We start from the raw sequence: 27,433 nt of genomic DNA on the forward strand, positions 1-27,433 counted from the left end.
GAATGTCCTTGAAATCAAGCGGCATATCCATAAATTTATCTAAACAATAATCTTGTCTTTTCAAACGATCCACTTGAGTAGATGCAGCAACTTCATTGGAAATTACAGTACCTTTCTTAGGTGCCTGAATGGCGCCTTTCCCTTTGTCCTCCCCACCATAAGTACGAACCGGTGGAAGACGTTTAGGTTTGGCACCTGATATGAGACAACGGTCGTCTTCTGTGTTGTCTACATTGCCTGTCGTAGTATTTGAAGCTGAAAAAAAGCCACGGCTGCCCCCTTCGTCACATACATCCTTCCTCGGTGTTCGCCTGGACGGTAAAGGGGAGGAAAACCTCCTCTGTGCGTTAGGAATATCGTCACTGGCGTTACCCATAGAGGAGCGGGTGAACGTAGCAACCTGCGGGTTAGGTTGAAACTGTTTATTTGGAGCAGTACTAGCCGGCGTCAGTAGTTCAACAAGTCTAGTAATTTCCCCTCGAAGAATGGTCATCTCAGAATGAATTTTATCTATCTCGTCCCTCGAAACGAGATTGGAAACATTAAGCATCTCCTGCATGGAATCCATCGAAAACAACGTAATAAAGATGATAATCCCAGCGAAACAACAAAATTGCAAACACACCAAAGGTGAATGAACGCCAGGAATACAGGATACTGTGCTGGAAACACTTAATTTATTGACATAAAATAGGTTGAGCGCTTTCTACAGAAGTAAATCTGTCTTCTTCAGAACATCATAGCATGGAATCATGACGCTTATATATCATAATTGAAGTAAAAGGCCCGCCCTAAATTGTAATTAAACAATAAATCAATTATTAAAACAGTGCTATCTTACACATTTCATACAAATGCAATGTATACATCTTGCTACATAACCACACTGAAAATATAGTTCATATAATTTACGAACCCTACTAATCTAAAAAGCAATAAATATCTAAATCACTATTTTATATATACTAAATAAGCAAAATCACAAATTATTAAAAACAGTTATATAATGCCATTTGATTATTTTTCTAAAAGTGGAATAAAATGCCTTCTAAAGTGGCTATCAATCAAGATATGTATAATATATATAAATCATGATATTGGTAGAAAAAAAATATTTGTGAGTTGAATTTATAAAATAAAATATATATATATGTAACATATTGCCCAATGCATGTAACACATTATGTGACATATGATATATAATATATAATATAATATATGACATACAATATAATATGGAATGCAAACATTATATAATTACTGTAATAAATATAACAACATATTGCACAATTTATTGAACTAAACCCTGACTAGTGGTTTTGTAGGAATCATTTCATTAAGGCCTGGGGGGGTGGCTGCATCCAACCTTATCTGCCACCTGATTTCCCGTTCCCCAACAACAGCTTTTATGTTACCCCCTCGGGGTTGGGGAAAACAACATCTAGAATTGCAAACTTGAATAGCTTGCACTGTGGACTATTAATAAGATGTCTTGATAGTGCATTATTAATGTCACACTTCCTTATACAGTATATATGATCATATATCCTGTTTTTAAGACAGCGGTCCGTCTTACCCACATAGAAACTCTTGCAGGTTTGACAAACACTTAAATATATAACATGCTTAGATAAACAATTACCATTAGAAAACCAAATCTTACTCTTTAAACAATTGTTCAAAGTGATGTTGGGTGTATCCAAAATATAATTGCAATAATTACATTGGCCACATCTTCTAGTGCCTGTCCTCTTCACATTAATGTTTTTCTGGAATTTAGATTTTAATTCAATTATTCTTTTTAAGTTATTTCCAGTTTTATACACGAAGTGTGGCTCATCAGTAATCTTGCTTTTAATGGTCTGATCACTGGTCATGATATTCCAATTTGTGGTAATAATCTTTTTTACCTCTTTTGAATATTTACCATATTGGATAATACATGACCTTGTGTATGTGTTTGTATTTTTGCTCTCAGCCGCTTCCCTCTGACCCGCTATATTCGAACTAATATCTCCTGCGGGTGTAGATTTGGATATACCCACCCCCAAAACCTCTAATTTCTCAAATACTATACAACTGTATTAGTTCACACAGATCATCTATACTCCAACCAGGTATAATATAAACTCAGCTAGGGTGTCTATACTAGATTAGGTCCTCACATTATCCAAGACCATAACCTCCTGAAACACTTTACCTCATACATTAAGTGACCATCTTCCTACCTCTGCAATCAGACAGTACAACCTGGAGAAGGAAAAACAGGCGACAGAATGTATTCATGCAATAGAAATGACAGTTGTTGAAAAAAAAATCAGGGAGACGTGGCATACTAGTTCCATGTAGCCATATTCTGCACAGAACCTTCACTGTGTCAATCTGAAGCTCGAATATGCCAAGCCCAAGTCAAATATGCCAGTCTGGACTAAATCCTGCTAAGTGGAGAAGCCTTGCCAACTAGAAATCTTAAGAAAACTAAATCATTTGAGTCTAAGTGTTGAGGAACATATCTATATGAACTAATAAAATGCTACCTCCAACGTGGCTTGAGGGATGATTAAAAAAAGCAGCAGCTCTCAACAGAGAAGTATAGCAGAAAACATTGAGCGATCTATCATTTAACTGTGTGTGTGTGTGTGTGTGTGTGTGTGTGTGTGTGTGTGTGTGTGTGTGTGTGTGTGTGTGTGTGTGTGTGTGTTGCAATTAGGAATAAGTGGCAGCACTTTGCATGCCCTGAATACATACTTTTAATTACTCAAATACAACCAAATTTACACTCATTTTTTATCTCCACAATTAATATTTTTAGCTCAGGTTTGCCTTTGTCTCTACTAAACTAAAGAATATTCAATAGATACCTTCCTCTTTAATAAAGGATAAGGGCATCCTCAGCCCTCCTAAAAAATCTTAAAAGTCTTAAGAGTGCTATCAAAAGCTGAAAATAAGGCACTGATATGTACTGACAATAATCCCTGGATGCATCTTAAAAAACATGAAGCATGATTTAGCCACACCCTTAACACTGTTCAATCTCAGCCTCCATACAGGTTTTGTACAAAGTGAATGGAGAACAGCTACAGTCATTCATCTGCATAAAGGACTTTCCACAGACTCAGGCAATTACTGACCCATAAATCTGACCAGCCTCATAAGCAAAGCCATGGACAGACTTAAGAATCAATCAGGACCTAGGGAACCTCCAAACACTTGACCCATCTCAGGCTGGATTAGTCAAGAGCAGGTCATGCTTACTCAACCTGGTGTATTTTTGTAAAGGTCACCAATGCAATGGATAAAGGCAAAATGGTACACACTGCATACCTCAACCTGACCAAACCTTTTGGCAATTCCCCACTCAGGCATAGCACAATAGCTAAATAAACAAGGGAATAAACCCATATATGTCACCTGTCGGATTGCCAGCTTACTCACAGATAGGATGCAGATAATCAAAACAGGGGAAGTTACCTCTACAAAAAGGCCAATCATCACTGGAGTCCCCCAGGGTTCTTTGCTGGAACTGTTTGTCATCTACTTTTCAGTAAAAGTAGAATACCAAAGGGCTCTGGATGACTAAGTTTGCAAATGACTGCATGTTAGGAGCATTCGTTGAACCTCCAAATTACTTAGCCATCCTGCAGGTCTCAAATAAATAGCTGGTAATTAAAATTATGGTCTTAAACAAAATGCCAAAAAATGCATTATTCTATTCTTTGAGGAAGTCATCTACCCCAAGGAACTACCACATTGGCAACACACCCCTAACAGTTGGACCCAGTTGTTTGGAACTTGAAAACTTATGTGGACAGTGACCTAAAGTTTGACCAACTTATGTCTACTGTTGTAAAAAAGTCATTGTACCCCTTTACTCCCGTTCCAAATGCAATGCCTGGCTGCAGGAAGCAAGAAGTAATTGGTGGTATGCTTTAAATCAGCGTACTGTGTCATGTAATTTTAGAGAGAAGCTAACAAAGCTAAAATAGTATACAAGCTAATTCTGCAGGTGCATTACAGGCTCTGAACACGAATTACAAAGTCAACAAGATGCTATGTAAGAAAGGCATAAATGAAAACAAGCAGCAAGAAGAAAGGTGAAGGAAGCACTGTGTGGGGAAAGGCAATTAACGTAAGCTAGAGAACCAAAAGAGAGAGTACTGAATTAGAGGGGTGGGCCAAGAATTGAGTCCGAGACAAGAGGCAGGAGGATGGGAATCCTGAAACTGTGCAATTTAAACAGCATGTTTTTATTAAGCACAGAAAAAAAGAGAATTTAGATATTTTCATGCAGCTCAAGTAATTGTACACTTGGGAATAAACAGTATAAAAGTGCCATGCAAACATTTAATTCACAATGCACTCAGCAGTTCAAATGCAAATATTGCCAAGTTTTAAATATAATACATCCCAAAAAATTAGACTTACAAGCTACAGATATCTTTGGCATAATACATCCAAAACTATCCATAAAAATACAGATTTTACAACATAGTACTAAAAACAAACCTAACAGTACAGACCACTAACTTTTCTGCTTAAGCTCATAGTAATTTGGGGGGGGGGGGGTAATATAAACTAGCTTTTACAAGGTTGGAGTGTAATAGAGTACAAACTCCATGGGGTAAAGACATTACCATTGGGCATATCTCAACGTAGCAGAAAGAATTCTAGGAACTCTTCTAGCCCCAGAAATGCCCATTACATCCAACCCATATCAAATAATGCAAGTCTGAACTAAATCCAGCAAGGTGGAGCTCTACCAAATAATAATTAGAAAAGGAACCAGTAGGTTACACAGAAATGCAGGTTTTAGTGACCTACACTCAAGATGGTGAAGCAAGAATTATGAAAAGCTGGATTACAGGGAAAACAAATACTTCACATTTCAATGTTGAAATGAAAAATAATTACAATGTGCAGTAGAGGCAGGCATATCATTATTACAGGCTATGGGTCCAACTTCCTGTATATATGTTAACAGATTTCTATTTCTGAAGATGCTTAAAAAGTTCAGTGGTGTGCATCACCTCACTGTGTAAAGTTGTGTCAGTGTTTAATACACATCATTTTTGGCACACGATATAGCTAATATATACTCACTTAGGAATAAAGTACGGCAAACGCAATACAACTTATGTTACAGCTGGCATATTTTTTTTTCAAACGAAGCTTACCTGTCATTATCTTCAGGAACAAGTTTTTTCCAGTTGTTAACCAACACCTTGGCTAAACTACCAGCTATTTCATGTTTACGTAAGCCATTGACAGTCTTTCCAATTCCAGTCTCCTAAAACAAGAAATAAAGTCATCAAAATGCATGGTACAACCCAGAAATTGTCATGATGCTTATGAAAAAAATCTAACTAAAAAAAATACTGGTGAACTAGATAAGGAAGACCAGGTTATTCTCCTGAAAAAGTGTTCTTTAAATAAAATAAAATTATTTAAGAAAGGGAAAACTGCAGACAGTGGAACATTCACAACACTAAGTGAACTTGTACTGCAGAGTAATGTCACTAAAAATGCAAACAAGATGAAGATGGTTTTGAAGGACAAGTATGTAAGCACACACAGGCCAAAATATATGTACAGAAACCATTAACATTGGAATTAATGTTTAACAAACATATTCTAATACATAGAGACTCACAGGCAATATTATGGCTAAGACCACCATTGTTAAGGTCATCCATATCATTAAATACTGGTGGGAAAACTTATGTCTATCATACCATCCCAGGTTGAGAAATATTGGACCACCTTCAAACTACAGCATAAACTAAGACAAAAGTCAATTATTTTGCAAATATTGCAGCATCATCCTTGGAGAAGGCAGAATGCTACTCAATGCTACGAGCCCTCATTTGCCTGTTGTGTGACCTTTATCAAGTCACTTAAACAGACATTGCCCCCGAAAAGTGGCAGTGAGTTCAGTGGGCTTGGTTAACAAATGGGTATTAAATGCTCCTTCCTTCTCTTTTAAAAAAATGGTACAATCTATAAAAATATTAAAGGTATTAACAGCTGCATTAAATTAAGAGTTTGATAAAATAAATACAAACATTAGGAAGACTAAAATCATGTTTACACAAACCTCACTTTATATAGATCAATGAAAAAATATATGAAATGTACTTTCTTTAGAACAGGCATAAATTGCTTAACAGAGAAATTGTGCAAGTTGCACTTGATCATAGCAGTAGCTGTTTTAATTCCATAGAGCTGCAGTAGCCCAATGGGTTGTTCCCTGCCTAGGGAACAGCTGGCTAGCTTCAAAAGATTTAGCTGCTCCCCCTCCAACTCCTTCCATATGACTGTCAGTTTATATGACTGTCAATTTCCCTATTTGAGATTAGTCAGAGTGAAGATTTCTTAAGGACTTTCTTACCCCTACAAGGAAAGAAGAGCCTAACAATCTTGAATTAACAAACCAATAACAATAAAACACAGCAGAAACAAACAACCCTAGTTCACAACCTACACAAATGAACTATGTTCATCATTCTTACAGTTACAGGTTGAATACCAAAGGCTATTCATCCATGGTGGAGAATGGATCCAGGAGTCCATGGAGAATCGTCCTAGCAAAGTTTGACCTGGACCTAGAAAAAAATCCATTTTCTAATACCTTGTAAAAGTATGTACCCAGGACCATGTTGCTACCTCTAGGATGCTTCTAGGGTCCAATCGAAGACAAGGCTCCAGTGAAATGTTCCTTGATACTGCCTGCAATGAATTTACCAAGGTGGGAACAAAAAAAACAATAGCACAGTACAACCACCTGGAAATTGCCCATTTAGATACAGGGTGCTCCTTTTTTGCTCCTAGATACGAAATAAATACCTGATCAGGTTTTCTAAAGGGCTTAGCTCTGTCAAGATAAAGACTCTTGCTACTCTCAGAAAAACACAACTATCTTTCTAGTTGCCTGCCCCTTATGTTAACTTGACCACATATCTCCTTGCCTCTCCCCATTCACTGGCTGTTGTGAGTAAGCAAAACATCATTTTGTGAAATCACTCCCCTTCAACTATTTAAATTTATTGCCTATCCCACTGTATTCCACAGAACCAGAATACAGATGTGCCCACCTCCTTTCACTCTATCTTGCTCTTTGAAAATTAGTGGCTCTCCACTTAGTTGGCTAAAGCTTAAGTTACCCACTTTTTCTTATCAAACTGCTTAGTGTACACTGCAGTGCTTGGATATTAACTTTTTTTCATTACCTTTAAACATCTAGTGCAAGACCACCAATTATTGGAGAGTCCACATTCTGTTTCTCAGTAGTCATCTTGGGATTTGTGCTTCTGTCTTCTCCTGGTGAGAAAAGGACAGAAACATTTCCTGGAGATTGTTGATTACCAGAAAGCCTAATAACTGCTTCATAGGTAACAGCCTGGAATTTGTGCTTATACTGTACTCCACGGTGGTGGTGCTGTGGTAGCGTTGCCACCTCACAGTAAGACGCTGTCCAGTTCAATTCTCAGCTAGAGCGTCTTCTGCGTGCAGACATGCGTGAATGGGCATATCTTTGTTGAAGGTTGTGCGTCAGGGCTGGTAACTCGGCAGATAAAAATCAACTACCAATCATTAGCGGGCCGGACTTCTGCTGTGGCGACCCCTAACCAGGAAAAGCCGAAAGACCCAACAACTGTACTCCTGGTAAGAGAAGGAGCAGAGTGCATTGATTCCAGACCATTTCTGGTTGGACAGTGAAAGTCTGTGCTTGACATCCCTGATTAGATCGTTACTATCCAAGGTATCTACCAGGAAAAGGCTACAGCAACCCTACAGACCCTTGTATCATCTGGGACAAGGCTGTGGATCACAAAATAGGCTGTGGCCTGCCTCTCATATTAGGATTGGTGCTAATGATTTGATTCTGGTAAGAGAAGAAGCAAAGGAGCACTGTATCCCAGAAGAGCGAAGCTGTGGTGAGAACAGCACTAGTAGTAGCCAGGCAATAGCCATTCACATGACTCCCCTCTTCATCATTCTTGACAAGCTAATTCTTTATTTTCAATAAGTACTGCTTGATTTATTTCTAACTTCATAATATCTGCCTAAATACTTTACCGTTAAAATTTTAGGGTCTACATATTAGTTTCCCATCAAGTGTTTGCAGTGCTCTCTACAAACAGAGTGAAATTTTTCCTGTAAAAAGCACGTCTGAAATTTCACCAGTACCTAGTTACACACAGGACATCTAGCTTGCAGTGACAAGCACTGTCCCCAGAGTTGCAAACCGGATACTCCTGGCATTGCTTTATAATCTCACTCCAACTGTCTAATCAATAAAAAAGTCTGCTGCCATGAATATGAATTTTCCTACCATCTCTGTTACCAGCTTGGTGGATATGGACATCCTGAGGCAATGCAGAAACTGCCTCATGTTTAATGACAACCAGTTAATTGTCAAACAAACTGATATGGTATCCTGAGGCAATGTAGAAATTGACTAATGTTTACGGACAACCCGTTAATTCTCAAACAAACTGATATGGTATATGACATATGTTTTTATACTTGGTCTCTGGAGGCAAAGCTCTTGCATAAAAGTACTCCTGATATCAATAAGGCTGTCAGTAGTACACACGGTACACACATCACACAAAATTCAAAGCAGACATATAGACCGAGACATGCTGAGGCACTTAAATGCAACCTTCCTAAACCCCAAAGACCTTCCAGATGAAGTACACAAAAATACCCTCAGCAGCCCCAAATGCACTTTTTCAAAACAACACCCACATTAACACATACAGCCACATCTCATGGAGCCTCTACTACTAAGTCCATAAGGCAAGCCACCAAACAATCCAACATTCTCGTCATTGAAAACTCCATCGTGAAACACGCTGATGTCTCACCAGGCTGAGTAAGGAGAGTCACAGTCAGTTCCTTAGCAGGGGCTAGGATCTGCCACATTATACACACACTCAGGTCACTGGACAACAAGGACCAGTATATGGCTCAGTTATAGCCTACGTGGGAGTAAATGACCCAAGACATACCTCCCTAGACTATATGAAGAGACACATCATGGACCTCTTTGAATGCGTGTCTCAGGCTGGTATGAGCCTAGCACTGAGCAGCGTTTTACCTTCTCCAAGGATGATGCCACAATATGAACAAAAGAGGACTGACTAACAAATGGCTGTTTTTGGTGTCCTTCTAAGGGAGTACAATATTTGTCAGCATGGAAGAACATGGTCAACAGCCCATGCTGCTTTGCCAGGAATGGTCTGCACCCCTCCCCTCTAGGCTTTTGAATATTAGCTAAAACACGGTCTTCCCCATAGTGCCTTTTTTAGGCAATGCCAAACTGAAAGTACTTCTGACATAGCAAATCAAATTCAAAAAAATCTAAAGGTATTACTGCTCAATGCTAGGAATCTAAACAAAAATTAAATCCACTCCCTAGAAGCTCTCTTCAGTCTAGAGAATGCTGACGTCTGTGCGGTCACAGAGACATGGTTTAAAGCAGCAGACCGCACACCAGCATTGCAAGGTTATTATGCCTTCCACACATTTAGACCAGCATTGCAAGGTTATTATGCCTTCCACACATTTAGACCAGCTACTACACAGACAGGAAGGAGTCTCAATTTACATCAAAAATAAATCTACCTCAAGGCTGGTGAAACAGGACAATGCACTTGTGCTGCTTCATGTTCAAATTACCATAGGCAAAATCCAAAACCACTTCCTTGGAGGCTATAGGTCCCCTTCTATGACCAGGAAACCCATACCATGTATTTAAACTTATTAGAAACACTAACCATACAACCCAACACCATATTCATGGGTAACTTTAATTACCCACTATTAACTGGGAATCCTATGCGACACCAAACATACAGGTACAGAGATTCCTGGATTTTGTAAATACAAACACCCTAGACCAGACTGTCAATACACCAACCAGGGGTGCAACCATACTGGATCTGGTCCTCACAAATATGGAAGAGTGCTGCACACCCCCCTACTGTAATCTCTTCCCTGGTTATGTCAGACCACAAAATGGTCTCCTTTGAAGTAAAAATAAAACCTGGACCCCCAGCTAAACCTGGAATATTCAGGAACTAGTCTAAGGCTAACTTCTTGTTATTAAGTAATAACCTGGCAAAATTTCAAGCCCCCATAAACCCTAAGAACACTGCTGCTTATGCAGAACTGTTCACAGAAACCCTGTACAAGCATGTTAATAGTGGCAGAGAGACTGCTGTACCTACCGGAAGTACAGAACTAACTTAGAAAACAAGCCACCATGGTGGAAATCACAAAATCAATAGGCTGTATAACAGAAGGAAGAAAATAATGGTAAAAATTAGGAGGAGTAGCACCCAGCAGGATAAAAGCACTCTCAAACTAAACCAACTCAGAGGACAAAAAGTCTACCAAAGCCACATTTGAGGCAAATTTGGTCTCACACGTCAAGGCCAACCACAAGGCATTCTTTAGCTATGTCTATCACCTCAAAGGCAATACACAATTGTGTGCAGAGCCCATTGTAAATGAAGCCACCTATACTGAGCCAGAAGATATAGTAAACCTACTGGCCAATAAAGTCAGCTCCAACGTTACCCCTCTCTCCCCTCAACCTTCCAAGTAATACAATCAAATACAACTCCCCCTGCTGTCACTTGGTAACAGGTCCTTAATGCTCTCTCTCATGCCAAGAATACTGCATCAATGAGTCCAGAAAAATGTCCCAGGATGCCTTCTAAACAGCATGAAACATGACCTATCAGGCTGTCTGGAATTGCTATTTAACTCTAGCCTCCAAACTGGTTTCATGCCTCATGAATGAAGAACAGCAACAGTCATCTCTCTGGACAAAGGTGGGCTATCTACAGACCCTGGAAATCACAGACCCATAAGTCTCACTAGTCTTATACGTAAAGCCATGGAAATAATCAATAGTGATATAGCAAACCTCCAGAAACTGGACCCAACCCAGTTTGGTTTCATCAAGGGTAGGTCATGTCTACTCAACCTGGTGGACTTTTGAGAAGGTCACTAAAGCAATGGATGAGGGCAAAATGGTTCACACTGCCTACCTTGACCTGGCCAAGGGATTTGATACAATACCCTACTTGGGCATTGTTGAAAAACTCGAGAGGTAAAGTACAAACCCATATGTCATCTGGTGGATAGCCAACTGACTCACAGACAGGACCCATGAAGTTGGAATAGGGGAGTCCACCTCTAGAAAGAGGCCAGTCACAAGCAATGTCCCTCAAGGATCAGTCCTTGGACTTCTCTGAAGTCAAGGCCAATGCCAATGGTGTCTGGTTGACTAAATTTGCAGATTGCAAATTAGGAGCCATCATTCAATCCCACACTGACAAATGTTCTCCAGAAAGCACCAATGCCAGATAAACAACTGGTGTCAGAGCCATAGACTAAAACTAAATGCCAAGAAATTCATAACAGTATCCTTCTGGAAGTCATCCACCCCTGGTAACTATCATATTGATAACATACACCTTAGAGCTGACCACGTAGTCAGGGACTCGCATAGACAGTAATTTAGCCTTTGACCATCACGTGTCTACAATAGTGAGGAAATCATTCTGTGCTGTGCAGCAAAGGTATGGCATCCAAGTCCAAGGAAGTCATTGTTCCACTGTACTCGGCATTCATCAGACCGATCATGGAGTATAATACTCCCTTTGGTATGTACCTAACCAGGCATATCCAATAAATGGAACATACACTGAGGTTCTTCACTAAAAGAATACAGAGGGCAAGCAAAGTGTCCTCTACAGACCATCTCAAGGCCCTATCCTTGTATTCTGTCTCTTACAGGCTTTTGAGGCGAGATCTATGCCTGGCATATAGGGCATTGTCAGTCCCCACTCTGATGGACCTCCTGCATATCCACAAAACAGTACCAGAATTACCAGTTATAAAAACTTAAACCTTGTCTGAGATATAAATAGGACCTACTAGAGAGACAGGTATATACATCCCAGAGACTTCTTAGTCTCTGGAATAGGCTCCCCCCCCCCATCCATGTGAAGCAGAGTTCCTCCCTAACCCAATTCAGTGCAACTTGTACAACTGAATGAGGAATACGAAATTCATCCCTGATTTGGTTCCAGTGTCTCATATGGACACAGGTGGTTTTGTAAAGGTTTCATCTCTCAGGCCCCTCCTTACATTTATCAAGGGTATCAGAACTTGGCAGAGATTTGGGATGCATGGCTAGGCTTAAAATGGCCCTTGTGGTTATTAGCCTAGTAAACATATATGAACCTATAAAATATTAACACAGCTGCCTATGCACATCCAGAATTTACAGAATCTGTTCTCTCTGTTTTTAGGTTCTAGATAGAAAACTAGAAGATCAATGGCTTGATTCAAGGTAAACTCTGAAGCCACTTTAGGAATAAATGTAGGGTTTGGCCTTAAATAGAACATATCCCTATAGATGAACAGATATTGTTCATCCACAATGAGAACTTGCAACTCAGATACTCTTCTTGCAGGTGTCAGAACCATGATTACAGTTTTCCAAGTAAAAACAAACATAAATCAGCTTGATGGTCAGGTTCAAAAGGTGACGGTCAATTTCTCCAGTACACAGCCAAGATCCCAAGGAGGGTCAACCTGTTTACAAGGACCTTTCAAGTGTAAAACTCCTTTTTTTAGAAACTGATTCACAATAAACAGAAGAAAGAGGATGATCCATGGGCAGACATACTGAAATGCCTGCAAGAGGACTCATTAAAGAGGAATAAATGAAGCCAGTGGAAACTTAACTCACACATATATTTGAGCACCAGTGGTACAAAACTCCTGATGGGGCTCTGGTTATTGGTTAAGCAGTAACTAGAAAATCACTCACTTACTAACATAGAATTTTCAAGTAGCACCCTACTTGCCTCCTTTAATACATGCTACACACCCACATGAAATAAGTGCTTAAAAGGTATTAGAATCAAATCATCCAGATGGTAAGTAGAAGCTGATTGATAGGTGTATATCCATCTCCCCTCACTGTCTTGTGTGAGAAAGTCCAGTCTGTGAAGCAGCTTGTGGTAATTGCCCTTAGCCAGTTCCAACACTGGCTATTTAAAGAAGAAAAACAGGAACCAGCCAAAGTTCAAATTATCCAATCAAAATGCCTTAAACAGAGCCCTGCAACAGTAACTCTAGCTTGATCAGACCAAACTGTACCCTCCTCCCAAGAGAGCACAGCTGGGCCTCTCCAGACAAAAGATCCAGCAACCCTGAACCTAGTCTATGCTAGTGTATTTCAAGTGCAGCAAGTAAAATGAACAGAACAAGCAGATGAACAGTAATTGCACTTGTAAGAGGAATTCAATCAGCAGACAATCTAAAAATACAGTTACACAGTTTAAACAAACAGATATGCAGCAAATATTGTTTTAAATCATAAGTGCAGAAAACAGTTGAAAACAAGCACTTATCCTTTGTAGTCTCTCAGCAGGTTTTCGGAAAACAGTAGAGCAAGGGCAGAAGTCCTAACTCACTGCAGCTTTGAGTAGACATTGTCTAGTTCCTGCTTTTCTGCTTTAAATAGCCAGTGTTTGAACTGGTCTGTGCTTGTTTGCACCTGTTTGAGCTTCACAAAGCATCGCACACTACTGTACAAAGGGATTGCCGGTCAGATACTTGCTCTCTAGGCTCGCAAATATTACCTAAACCAGAGCTCCTCATGCCTAAACCTACTAATACCTGCCCCTGCTGTATTCCCTCTTCAGCTGTTATAGCCAGACCAAGATTATTCCTGGGACCATGAACTGTCAGTTTTCCTCCTTTTTTCCTACCAGCCTGGTTGACATGGGTCTACAGTGGCAGTGTTAGCAACTGCCTCAAGTACACCAACAACCCCCTACTTCTAAATCACTCCTGTACCACTGGTAAGAGATGCACCTACATTATGAATCTGGAATCACAGATCTCTTGTGCAACAGACAGCAATACAGAGCAGGTTGTCAGCCCACCTACCACAAGTCGTACTCATAACACACAGCATACACACAGACCAACATATGCGAAGGTGCTCACAAAAAAATCTATCTAAAACACCAGAGACCTCCAAAACACATACCTACTAAACCAACCATAACACCCAAAATACACAATATACATATTGATAAGCACAAGTGTCTCATCTTCAAAGCCCATAAGGCAATGCACATCCACTCCAAATATCTTAGTCATAGGAGACTGTATAGTGGGGCACACAGACATCCTCCTCACCAGACTGAATAAGGAAAAAGTCACGGTCAGCTGTCTTTATGGTGTCAGGATTCATCAGATAATGCAGGCACTCAAGTCTCGCAACAAGTTCCATTATGATTCAGTCATACTACATGTTGATGTGAACGACACGAGACATACCTCCCTGGACTACATGAAGAGAGACATGATTGAGATGTCTGATCATGTGTCACAGGCAGGTATGTACCTAGCCTTCAGCAGCTTATTACCCTTGGCTAGGATGATACTACAATATAAACAGAAAATCATGGACTTCAATAATTGACAGTTTCTGGTGTCATTCTAAGGGGATCCAGTTACTGTCTGCCAGGGATATGATTGATGGACCTCGATGCTTTGCCAGAGATGTTATTCATCTGTCACCCATGAGATTTTGGCTTCTAGCAAAGGCTCTTGCTACCCCCATAGTGCCTTTTTTAGAAAAAGTTACAAGGACAAAACTCCCAAAGTCAAAATTTCATCAAAAAAAAAACAAAACAAAACCTCGAGTTTATACTGCCAAATGCTAGGAATCTTAGCATGAAACTGCACTCACTGGAAGCAGCCTTCACATTGGAAGACGCACACATCTGTGCAGTCACAGAGACCTGGTTCAAGTCTGTGGACAGCACCCCCAGCTTACCTTGTTACATTTCCATACACATGTTCAGACCACAAACTGTAGGAGTGAAAACGGGGCGGTATAACAATATTCATTAAAGATAAATACATCTCCAGACTGGTTAAACAGTATGATTCCCTGGAGATATTTCAGGTGCAATTAACTGCTGGTAGGACACCTATTCAAGTCATTGCCAGCTACAGGTCCTCTTCCATGAATCAGGGCACCCAATCTGCCTATTTGGATCTACTTAAGTCTATCAAGATACATCAGAACACCATGGTTTTGGGCGACTAACTACCCATCCATTGACTGGGTAAATTACTCATGCTCAAACTCACTTGGCCAAAGGTTCCTTGATGTTAACTCCAGCACCTTGGACCAGATGGTAGATACCCCCACAATGGGCAGCAACATCCTGGATCTGGTGCTTACCAATACAGGGGAACACTGTAGCACCACCACTGTCAGGTATTCCCTGGTAAAATCTGACCACAAATCAGTGTCATTTGAAGTAAATATCACACCCGACACCCCCCCCCCCCCAGCAGCAACTAGACTAAAAAACTTTTCCAGATGGAACTGGCAACTATGCATAGTTCTTCACCAATGCTTTATACAAAAACCTGTATAACTGCATTGACTTGGCTGCATCAAACAGGACCAAAACAGACTCTTCAAGGAAGAGCAAACCTGCCTGATGTACAACTGCCATTAATAGGCTTTACAATAAGAGGAACACATTGCTGTCTAAGAGTAAGAGGGGAGTGGACCCTATGCTGGAAACTCCATCCTTGGCTTAAACAAGCAAATAAGACTTCTTGTGAAGTCCTGCAAAGCAAATTACGAATCCAATTTAGCTTCCTCAACCAAGGACAATCATAGATGTTCTTTAGTTACATTCATAACCTAAAAGGAAAGGCCCATATTTCCGCCAAACTGGTAGTTAGGGATTCCTCAATACATCTGAGTATCGCCTCCGGGTGCATCTGCAATTAACTCCTTACTGACGCTTCTAGGCGTCATGTATTGCTTGTTCATATTTACATCAATAATTCCAAAACAGTGCTATGTACAAGGTTTGAAAAGATTTAATCTTAAAGCTTACACAATGGCAAAGTCAACTGCATTAATATTTGACCTCTGTCTAGTGCCGGTAAAGAAATATTCACTGTTGTTTTTATGATATTAGTTTATATAGATATAATTTACACATTTTTCTAAATATCTCAACAAACAAGTAGACAGAACTCCTTAGCCTCATATGAAAGCTCTCAGCTAGATGAATAAAATGTTGCTGACAGTATGTGTGTAACTTCAGTGTTGCTGAGATACTTTAAGTTGTTTACAAAATATTACAATCATAGTGTGTTTATTGCGACTTATAAAATTCATCTTAAGACCTAGAACCTAAAGAATGCTACCACTAGAAAAATAGCTTGTGCTGAAGGGTTTGCCATTTATACTTCTTTCATTACCCCTATGGTTCCAGAGATATGAGCATTTGTTTGAAATGCGAGGTCATAATTTTATTCCATCAAAAGGCTTGGGCCCCGCCCATTGGACGTTACAGTGCAAACGTCCTGAGCTCCACTGGAGTGATTGAGATACCACATACTGTACACTGAGCCTGTGGACATAGATAGCCTGTTAGCAGACAGATCTGTAAAAACTTCACTCCCCTGTCCCTGCCACACCTCATGACATCCCTACCACCTACCCTTACCTTGTATCTTTACAGAACAGGTAGTAAATGCCCTCTCCAAGGCCAAAAACACAGCATCTATGGGACCTGATAATACCCCTGGTTGCATCCTACACAGGCTCCAACAAGAATTAGCAACACCATTGGGTACTCTTTTCTGTTATAGTCTAAGCACCAGCTTCATCCCAGCTGAATGGAACATGGCCACAGTCATCTCCTTACACAAAGGTGGTGTTTCCACCGACCCTGGGAACTACAGACCTATTAGCCTAACTAGCCTTATCTGCAAGACCATGAAGCGAATCATCATGGACCTTATCAACAAAGATATAGGTCATCTCCAAACACTTAATCCTACTCAGCATGGATCTGACAAAGGAAGATCATGCCTGTTAAACCTGGTGGACTTTTCAGACAGTCACAAAGGTCCTGCATGAGGGCAAATGTGTGCATACAGTCTACCTAGACTTAGCCAAAGATTTTGACAGTATACCCCACTTGGGCATCATTAACAAACTCACCCAGCTAAGTATCACCCTTTGTATTGCTAGGTGGATCGCCACCTGACTCACTGATAGAATCCATACAGTCAAAATAGGGGAATCCACCCCAAACAGCAAGCCCATAACCAGTGGTTTTCCACAGGGTTCAGTCCTAGGATCTCCACTATTCGGAATCTATTTCTCAGAAGTACAAGCAAAAACTATAGGTCTGTGGCGGACCAAGTTTGATGACAACTGCAAACTGGGAGCGGTCACAGAATCTCCAAAAGATGTCAGCATCCTGCAAGACAATCTTATGCAAACAAAAGTCACAGCCTAAAACTCAATGCAAAAAAAAATGTATCATCCCTTTCAGTAAGGGCAATGTTCCTGCTAACTACCACATCAATAGCAATATCCTAAGTACGCACTCAGTGATGAGAGACCTGGACACACAGAGTGACAGCAACCCTACCTTTGATCACCATGTCTCCACAGTGGTAAGAAGGGCATTCCATATTGCTCATCTCATAAGTAAGGGCACTGCCTCCAGAAAAAAAGTTATAACCTCCCTGTACTCGTCTGTCATCGGGCCAATAACAGAGTATAGCTCCCCTTTTGCTCTGCACCTTTCCAAGCACATGCAGCAACTGGAGAGACCACAAAGTTTCCTCACTAGGAAAATTCAAGGTCTTCAGCTTCTTTCCTATGTGGACTGGCTGAAGTCACTGTCACTTTATTCTGTTTCATAAAGAGTACTCAGGAGGCTATCACTGCCTTGCATGTAGTGCAATCTGGGACCCTGCTTTAATGGAAATGCAGCATATCCGCAAGTCAAATGGCACATGGGTTACTCGCTCTAAAGACCTTAACCTGGTATATGACATTAATAGTACCTGCTGGAGGGACAGATTTGTCTCTCAGAGGTTACCACTGTTAAGAGAAAAGTTTTAAAAACACTGTTATTTGTCTTTTTCCTCTTCTTGCAAAGTGAACATGTTATTTGTTGGGATATGCCTATCAAAGATGGGCCTCATCTGTGAACAAAATGCAGCATTGCTTATAAACCTGAATAATAACGGTTTTCTGCTTTTCAGAATAAAGAGACTTGGTTATAGCTTAGTGAAGCCTGGGATAAGGACGCACGGCCGAGTAAGAGTTAATTTACTGAAGCAGGCTGTGTGTCCTGGAAAATTTGAGCTACCATTGTTGAACTGAACATTCTGTACTTCTTGAACATTCTATACTAACTGTTGGTTTGAGGTGATTTGTAGTAAACATGTTTACCACAGGTGTTTTTCCATAGCCAACTGTCAACGGTCAGAAATGTAACAAAAAGTTGTTTTGCTTGCAGTACAAAAGTTGAGGTCAGTAAACAAGTTGACCAGAGGAGGAGATCATCTTGGCCAACATGATGTGTAATCTGGTTAGCTGCTAATAAAGAAGTTTTTCATCGGCTGAGGCAGATGTGACTCGTCTGAATTTTTCTTCAGACATTTTGGTCCTTCGGACCGGAAACCTCTACGAAGATACGGATCAGACTGAGAGAGACCGAAAAACCTGTGCAGGTGAGGGTTTCTCATCTTAAGATTCCCTCGACTGAAAGCCCTCCGACGGATTTGGTTTCTGAACCAAAAGGGGAACGGAGTCTCATCTGGTTCAGGTAGGATGAAAACTAAATTTTCTTTTAATTTAATCTTGTCGACAAGGGTTTTATTTTTAGTTAATGGTGGGTAGGATTACTTATTAAGATTATTTTGTTAGGATCACCCGTTAAGATAGCCCCATTTTATAATAAGCCCTGTAAAGTAACTTTGATACAGTCCTAAAATAAGAAATCTAGGGGAAACATGGGTTCGAGTTGCTGCAAGTGTGAGAGTGATGTCTGTTTAAATGTTGATGCTAAGTATATGAAAGGTTTAAACAAAAATAATGTTAAATTTTTGAAAAAGTGGAAGTTGAAATATGATTTTGATGGTACACTGAATAAGAATGCCTGTGCAAAATTGGTTAGAGATTTGAAAAGCGATGCGGGAACTAGAACTAAAAAACAAAGACAATTGGGATTTCCCCAAGCACAAAAATGGTTAGAAGAAGCAAATAAACGAGCTATAAAAGAAAAACAGTGCCAGGAAAAAGAAAAAATAAATCAAAAGGGATCACTGGTGCCAAGTGGAAAACTAGCTTTATTTTTAGATAAGGAGGATGAGCATACAGTTTGTGCGGTACAAAGGCAGGCAACTGCCCCACCGTATGGGGAAATTGCTGCTGCCGGACCGGTGGAACCTCCTCAATATCAGTCTGAAGATGTGGGATCTGTATGGCAGGGTGGGTTATTGGCTGCTCAAGGAAGTGTTGTGACCCCTCCAATTTACCCGCAAATTCCCGTAGTACCCAAGATTGCTTTGCAACAGGTAGACCAACCTATGCAGTTAAGGTCAGGACCAGCAGGGCAAGGACGTTGGGCCATTAAACTTTCTGACTACTCAGAAGCTCTTCCCTTAATACAAGTTGCAAACCCACAAGCAGGGGATGTTGGACAAGAACCAACTATTTTAGTTTATTGTCCCTGGGCTAGAGAGGATATAAAATGAGCTACAGATGGTATTCCTCATCCCAACGTTAATTTCCAAAAGTTTTCTGAGGACATAGTTGGTATGCGTTTAAGTTATCATCTAAATGGTTTGGAAGTAGAACAAGTAGTGTGACAAATCCTGGGTCCAGATTGGCACTTAGTTTGTGGTACTTGGACATGTAAGGCAGATGACGGCACTACATTAAAGCATTATTCTGGGGTGTTAGGCACGCGAGTCACTGATCTGTTGAAGAGAATTTCTGATAAGTGGCGTCCAAGAGCAGATTGGACAGTAATAAATCAGTGCATCCAAAATGATGATGAATCTGTAGATCACTATATTGTAAGATTGACAGAAGTGTTCAATAACCACTGTGGAATGATGATTCCGCAGGATCAGACCAATGATAGTCCGTATGAACAGCAATTGAAAAATGCTTTTCTTAAGGGTTGTAAGGCTCCGATAAGTAGTTTTATAACCAAGCATATGGTAGAGCATAGAACATGTAGACTGCAACCTTTGTTTGAATATGTACAGCATGCTGAGCGACATTTCAATTTAAAAAAGAAAAAGAAAGTACAAGTGTTAGCAGTAGGGGATGATGGTGGTATATTCTTGGTACAGGACCAAAGGGGGCAAGAGTGCCGTGGTGGTGTAAAAAAACGTGGGGGCCCGAAATGGGACACCTTAAATGAACCGGGTGGACATTCAGAGGAATATGAGGGAAGGTTAAAACGTGGAGAATGTTTTAAATGCGGTAGACTTGGGAACTTCGCTGCAGACTGTGAAGAGTGGCTACATCCCCCAAAGCTTACGAACAAGGGCTCTGCATGACTATATGATAGTAAAGGAAGGCGCCAAACTCATTATTGTGATGATGATGAGGCAGACACTCTCTGCGATGAATGTCAGAACACTCATAAGGAAGGGCGGGATTGTGACTGTGAAGTCATAAACCTGGCAAACTTGGGTATTGCTATGCATCTAGATCAAAAACCCATGATAGAGTTTTTGGTTGAGGGACAGAAAGTGGAGTTTTTATGTGATTCAGGTGCATCGCGTACACTTTTGGGTCCAGCAGTTCTGCCTCCGAACTGCGAAACAGATGAGTTTGTCCTTGTGAAAGCGGCAAACGGGAAAATCTATAAGGAACCACTGTCTCATCCTCTATTGTTCACAGATCCGCAAACAAACCAAACTGTTAGGTGTAGGGTAATTATATCGAAAGTTTGTCCAGTTAATTTGCTGGGAAGAGATTTGATGCATTTGTTTGGAATAGCGGCAATTCCCACACCTAAAGGCATTGAGGCGAAAAGGTTAGCGGATGGCTTGGTGGTACAGGGAGTACAAGACTTGTTTTACTGGTATAGCCAGGACTTGATTTCAAACGGCCCGGGGAGGGTTGATACAGATTTGATCAACCTAGCTTTAAGTAAATCTAGGAGCGGGTCACCGCAGGTTGCGGCACACTTACATTGTACAATGTTCTATAGAAAGGCCCCTGATCCGGATAAAGAATTTGAAAAAGAATTCTTTAAGCACAAACGTGCAAGGATAATTTTGAATTATATGTTTTGGGATACGCAAGGTAATACAGTAGTGACCTGTACTTTGACCAAGGAAATTAGTTCTTTATATCGCTCAGGTTATAGCCCACATATTTCAGTTACTAAAGCGGTGGGGACACATTGGGTAGATTTGGCGAAAAAGGTAACGAATTGGGACACAATGTCCGAAAGTCAGTTGAAGGATCAACAGATCCAGGTACAAAGATTAAATTGGGTGACTTGGGCACAACCAAGTGTGCACTTCAGGGATGACAACAGAAATGGCATGATAAATCCTCCTAACTCAAGAGGAAGATAGTGCGTTAAGTGCCTTACCTGTAGATTTATGGTCAAAAGGTAAAGGGGATGTGGGACTGATGAAAACAGCAGGTGAAGTTTGTATAACTCCAAAGTCAGGTTTTAACCTCGTAAGCACCAATACCCGCTAAGTAAACAAGCGGAGGAAGGAATTAAGCCAGTTATTGAGCAGCTAAAACAGGTAGGAATTCTTGTTGAATGCCCAGATTCACCCTGCAATACTCCAATGTTTCCTGTAAAGAAACCGGATGGGTCATGGAGGTTGGTTCAGGATCTACAAGCAGTTAATTCGGCTGTAATCCCAAGAGCACCGGTGGTCCCTGACCTCTATACATTACTTAATGATTTACTACCTCAGAACCGATATTTTTTGGTCATAGATATAAGCAATGCTTTTTTCTCCATACCACTACATAAGGACATAGATTTTGGTTTGCATTCACATATCAAGGTAAAAGATACACCTACACCAGATTGCCACAGGGTTATTGTGAGAGTCCAACAATATTTGCACAAGAAATGGCTGCAAATTTAGCTCAGTTTGTTCCCCCAGAGGGAAGCCAGGTTCTGTTGTATGTAGATGATATTTTGTTGGCCTCACCCACGCAGGAAAGTTGTAGAAGGGATACCCTTGCCCTTCTTAGTTTTTTAGCTGAGCAAGGACATAAAGTAAATAAAGAAAAGTTACAATTGTGGAAAACACAAGTAAAGTACTTGGGTTATTTAATTTCGCAGGCAGGTAGACAATTGGAGAACAAAAGAAAACAAGCAATTCTTGAGGCACCTATGCCTACAACTAAGCGGGAGATGATGTCCTTTTTAGGTGTGACTAATTTTTGTAGAAGTTGGATCCCTAACTATGATGAGGAAGTAGGGCCACTGACCGCACTAATCTAGGACACTCCCATGGCAGCTAAGAATGATATACAGTGGACAAATACGGCAATACAGGCATTTAATAGAATTAAGCAATTGATAGCAGGATCCTCGGTTTTGGGTTTTCCCAACTATTCTAAGCAGTTAATACAAATGGTTGATTGTAAAGGAGGATATATGACTTCGGTTCTGGTACAAGTACATGGGGATAAACAGAGACCGATAGCTTTCTACTCCTCCAGATTAGATCCTGTTGCAAGGGCATTGACGCATTGTGTTCAAGCTGTAGTGGCAGCCGCCGTGGCAGTACAAGCCTCAGCACCATTAGTTTTGTTCCACCCATTACAACAGCAGGTTCCACATTCAGTTGCTACTATACTTTTGCAAGATAAGATAACCTTTTTATCTCCTAGTCGACATTTGTCATGTATGACAGTGCTGCTAACACAGCCTCATATGACCATAGAAAGATGTACTACCTTAATCCGGCAACACTTTTGCCGACTCCAGAAGAAGGTACTCCACACGTTTGTTTAGAGAGTATTCATAACAAAGTACTTCCCCGACCAGATTTAACAGATATTCCGTTGGTAGATTCTGATCTCGTTTTGTTTGTAGACGGATCAGCAAAGAAAAACACTGTAGGAAAAATACTAGTAGGGTATGCTGTCACCACAGAAACTGAAGTTTTGGAGGCAAAGAGATTGTCAAACATTTATTCTGCACAAGCAGCTGAGTTGGTGGCTTTGACTCTAGCTTGTACCTTAGAGGAGGGTAAAAAGGTGACAATTTACACAGATAGTCAATATGCTTTCTCCACTGTGCATGTTTTCGCACAACAATGGAAGAATAGGGGAATGGTTACTGCGACAGGCAAACCAATAAATCACAGAGATTTCATTTTACAGTTGTTAGATGCAGTGCAACTACCACTTCAGATAGCGATATGTAAATGTTCCACACATACCAATAGAAAAGATCCTGTCTCCAGGGGAAATGCACTTGCTGATATGGCTGCAAAAAAGGCAGCTCAAGAAAATGATTTGCTTTTGCATGACAATGATTTAGAGCCCGGACACCTCTTAGACTTAGAGACACAAAGTAATGCAAACATTGACAACACAGAAGGAAAAATGTCGTTGGGTAAAATATGGTATCACTCAACAGGATGGGTTGCATAGGGCATCAGATGGCAAAATGGTATTACCCTCAAACCTTTTTAGGTATGCGGCATTGGTTAGCCATGGACCTGCCCATGTAGGAGTACAGACGATGATTCGAATAGTGTCTAAGGTGTTTTGGTGTAAGGTTTTTCAACCTATGCAGAGCAAGTCTGTTTATCTTGTTTATTATGTGCAAAGTATCGTGCTCAGGGGGGAGTTAAAACGTCTCAGCAGGCATTCCCCTACCCCTCCATATCCATTCCAAACACTCTGTATGGACTTTATTGAATTGACACCCTCAGAGGGAAAAAGGTTCTGTTTAGTCATTATTGATGCTTTTTCTAAATGGGTAGAAGCTTTTCCAGTAAAGCATCCAAATGCACAAACAGTAGCAAAACTTTTGACTACAGAAATAATTCCCCGATTTGGTTTACCAAGATGCATTTACAGTGATAATGGGTCTCATTTTGTTAACCAGATTGTTCAGAAGTTGGGTCAAGTGTTTCAAATTGATCTCAAGTACCATTGTGCTTACCATCCACAGTCAGCTGGACTGCTGGAAAAACACAACGGTGTCTTGAAGACTAAGCTCCGCAAACTGATGGCAGAAACACACAGATCATGGACTGCGTGCCTTCCTTTGGCACTCCTGTATATGTGAATCTCACCCTCCTACAAAGGACTTACACCATTTGAACTTTTGTTTGGGAGACCATATTACATCCCGCAGTGGCAAGGATTGTTGCCAGCGGAACGTGAGGGGGGCGAGGATCTAGCGGATTACATGAAAAAGCTGCTAAATGTCAAGTCTCTTGTAACCAATGACTTCTTTGCAGATTCCAGAGATGAAGCCTTGTTAAGCGTGGCACCCGGGGACTGGGTGTGGATCCGAATTGTGAAGAGAAAGAATTTGTCATCCCCCAGGTGGGAAGGCCCATACCAAGTACTTATCTCGACACCTACAGCTGTAAAGATCGCTGAGAGGACTTCGTGGATTCATATCACCCACTGTAAAAAAAACTCAAGACTTTTCCTTCTGCCATTGATATTGGTCAAACTCCACCGGACCTCTGAATGCAAAGTCTGGCTACAAAGGGGGATTAGCCCAATAGGGGTTAGTTCGTCTCAAACCCAGTGAAGAAACCAACGGCGCGAGGTAGTCCTTAGGGAGGATGGCCATGTTCAACTGGTACTTGAACTGTTACATGATGATGATTTTGGTGACAAAAGTAAATATGTCCATACGAGAAGGAACAGTTGCAAGAGAAAAAGGAATGGTGGTGCTGCAAGCGCAAACAGGTGTTACTACTGTGTTTAAGGTGAAACTTTGTGAAGGAATTTTGGACTGCTCTAAATGGAACAATGATGATTTCTTGACTTGTGCAAAATACTTGTGCAATAGAGACTGTACGTCCTGGCCAAATGTTTGATGGTCAACAGATGTGAATGGATGGGAAACAAGTGGTGCAGTGATACCAGAAAAAGATAAAAGCAGGCAACAAAGAATAAAAATTGTGCATTTCCAAGGTACCGAAGTAATTACTATAACCATTGTGTCACCACAAGAAAGTGATTCAGGAGTTTATGGAATCGGAGTGTCTCTTCCAATTGGAACTGATCCTTTGGGGACCCTCCAACTTAAAGTACAAAGCCTTAAGAATGAAACAAGTAAAGCAGATTTTGCCTTCACAGAAGAAGAACAATTGTTACTCGAGACTGGATTCGTACACCATAATGAATGGTTATCTTGGGTTGGATTCATACACCATAATGAATGGCTATCTTGGGTTAGATATAGTACCCAAGAGGCACATTGTGAGAACTGTGTTTCTTGTGCTGAAGGTAAACAGCAACTAGCGACAGTCCCATTGATGCAAGATGAAGGTAACCTAACGTGTCTGTTGAAATTATTCAACAAAACTGAAGATAAATGCAAAAATGAAACTCAGCGTTTTCCAGTCATAAGCAAAGTTGAGAAACCGCCTGCAGCAATTTCTTATCCAGGTTTGTATATGTGCATTTCCAGAGATGGCACAGGGAAGAATTATGGCAATATGGGACAGAACTATTGCAATGTTACTGTGAATGGCAATGAGAATCCATTTCTAGAGAACCAAACTCATAGTTTAGCAGAAGTATGGTGGTTATGTGGAGACAACAAACTCAGATCAAGGCTTACGATTCCCTGAAAGGGAACTTGTGCACTTGTAAAGTTAATTCTGCCATTCTACATTTTCCCAGTTCCAGCAAGCAATTTTGTAAGAGAACATGAAATAAAGCCGAAGTGGTTGAGTAGGAGAAAAAGAGAGGCACCGAAGCAATCCTTCCATAATGGTGTCTGCATCGATGGCATTGGTGTACCAAGAGGCGTGCCTGATGAATATAAAGCAATAAACCAAATAGCAGCTGGTTTTACATCCATCTTTGTCTGGATTCAACCTAATAAGAATGTGGACTGGATCAACTACATTTACTATAACCAGCAGCGTTTTGCGAACTATACCAAAGATGCATTGAAAGGAATTGCTGAACAACTAGAGGCCACTTTGCAGGTGGCATGGCAGAATCGAAATGCGTTGGATATGCTCCTGGCCAAAGAAGGAGGAGTTTGCAGGATGTTTGGGACTTTCTGTTGTACGTACATTCCAAACACTGTGCCTGACGGAAGTATCACTCGAGCTTTGAAAGGTTTGGAAATGTTATCCGAAGAATTGGCAGAGAACTCTGGGGTAAATAATCCCTTTACAGACTTTCTACAAGCATGGTTTGGAAAATGGAGTCATCTCATCAGCAGTTTCCTGGTGTCCATTGGAGTCGCTGTGGCTATCGTGGTGGTATGTGGTTGCTGTTGTATACCCTGTATCAGAGGTCTTCTACAAAGACTGGTTGATACTACTGTTACAAAGACGATGTACCAGCAATTGTAACAGACTGGTGAAAGTGAATACATTGAAATGTGACTTTTTGCAAATGTTTTTGAAGTTTAAAAGTTTGTCTTGCCAATGAAGTAATGTATGCAAAGAAAAACTTAGTTTTTACCATATATTGCGGAAATATAAAAGAAATAAAAAGTGTTTTCAGGGGGGGAAATGTTAAGAGAAAAGTTTTAAAAACATACCGTTATTTGTCTTTTTCCTCTTCTTGCAAAGTGAACATGTTATTTGTTGGGATATGCCTATCAAAGATGGGCCTCATCTGTGAACAAAATGCAGCATTGCTTATAAACCTGAATAACTGTTTTCTGCTTTTCAGAATAAAGAGACTTGGTTATAGCTTAGTGAAGCCTGGGATAAGGACGCACGGCCGAGTAAGAGTTAATTTACTGAAGCAGGCTGTGTGTCCTGGAAAATTTGAGCTACCATTGTTGAACTGAACATTCTGTACTTCTTGAACATTCTATACTAACTGTTGGTTTGAGGTGATTTGTAGTAAACATGTTTACCACAGGTGTTTTTCCATAGCCAACTGTCAGCGGTCAGAAATGTAACAAAAAGTTGTTTTGCTTGCAGTATAAAAGTTGATGTCAGTAAACAAGATGACCAGAGGAGGAGATCATCTTGGCCAACATGATGTGTAATCTGGTTAGCTGCTAATAAAAAAAGTTTTTCATCACTTGAGGCAGATGTGACTCGTCTGAATTTTTCTTCTGACAACCACACCGCTGGAACAGACTCTCACTTCATGTCAACAGAGTACATCATTGGTCCTAATCAAATGCAATCTGGACAATTGGATGGGTAGCTATAAATTCACCCCGGGGGTTCCATCTGTCTCTCTTGGACAGGGGCAACAGGTACTGATCGCAGAAACAAGGGTAACTTGGCTAGGCTTGTAAAGGCCCTAGGGCCATTGGCCTAGTAACTTCCTATGATCCTATAAAGAAGGGAGAATCAATGTTACCAGTGC

General features: G+C 40.6%; 1 protein-coding gene across 2 annotated transcripts in view; it reads right to left on the reverse strand.

Moving 5' to 3' along the window:
• LOC122795551 (elongin-A-like) overlaps nucleotides 1–27,433 on the reverse strand; it is a 1,176,755-nt gene that overhangs the window by 851,279 nt on the left and 298,043 nt on the right. Inside the window, exon 3 of one of the 2 annotated variants that reach the window (XM_044063776.1) lies at nucleotides 5,175–5,287. In XM_044063776.1, the coding sequence (XP_043919711.1) occupies nucleotides 5,175–5,287 (113 nt within the window). Of the gene's footprint in view, nucleotides 1–5,174; nucleotides 5,288–27,433 lie in introns of those variants that run through there. The other variant, XM_044063777.1, reaches the window with a different exon arrangement.

The sequence above is a fragment of the Protopterus annectens genome, chromosome 2.part2 (assembly GCF_019279795.1).
Source record: "Protopterus annectens isolate FY-2018-M chromosome 2.part2, PAN1.0, whole genome shotgun sequence".
NCBI lineage: Eukaryota > Metazoa > Chordata > Ceratodontiformes > Protopteridae > Protopterus > Protopterus annectens.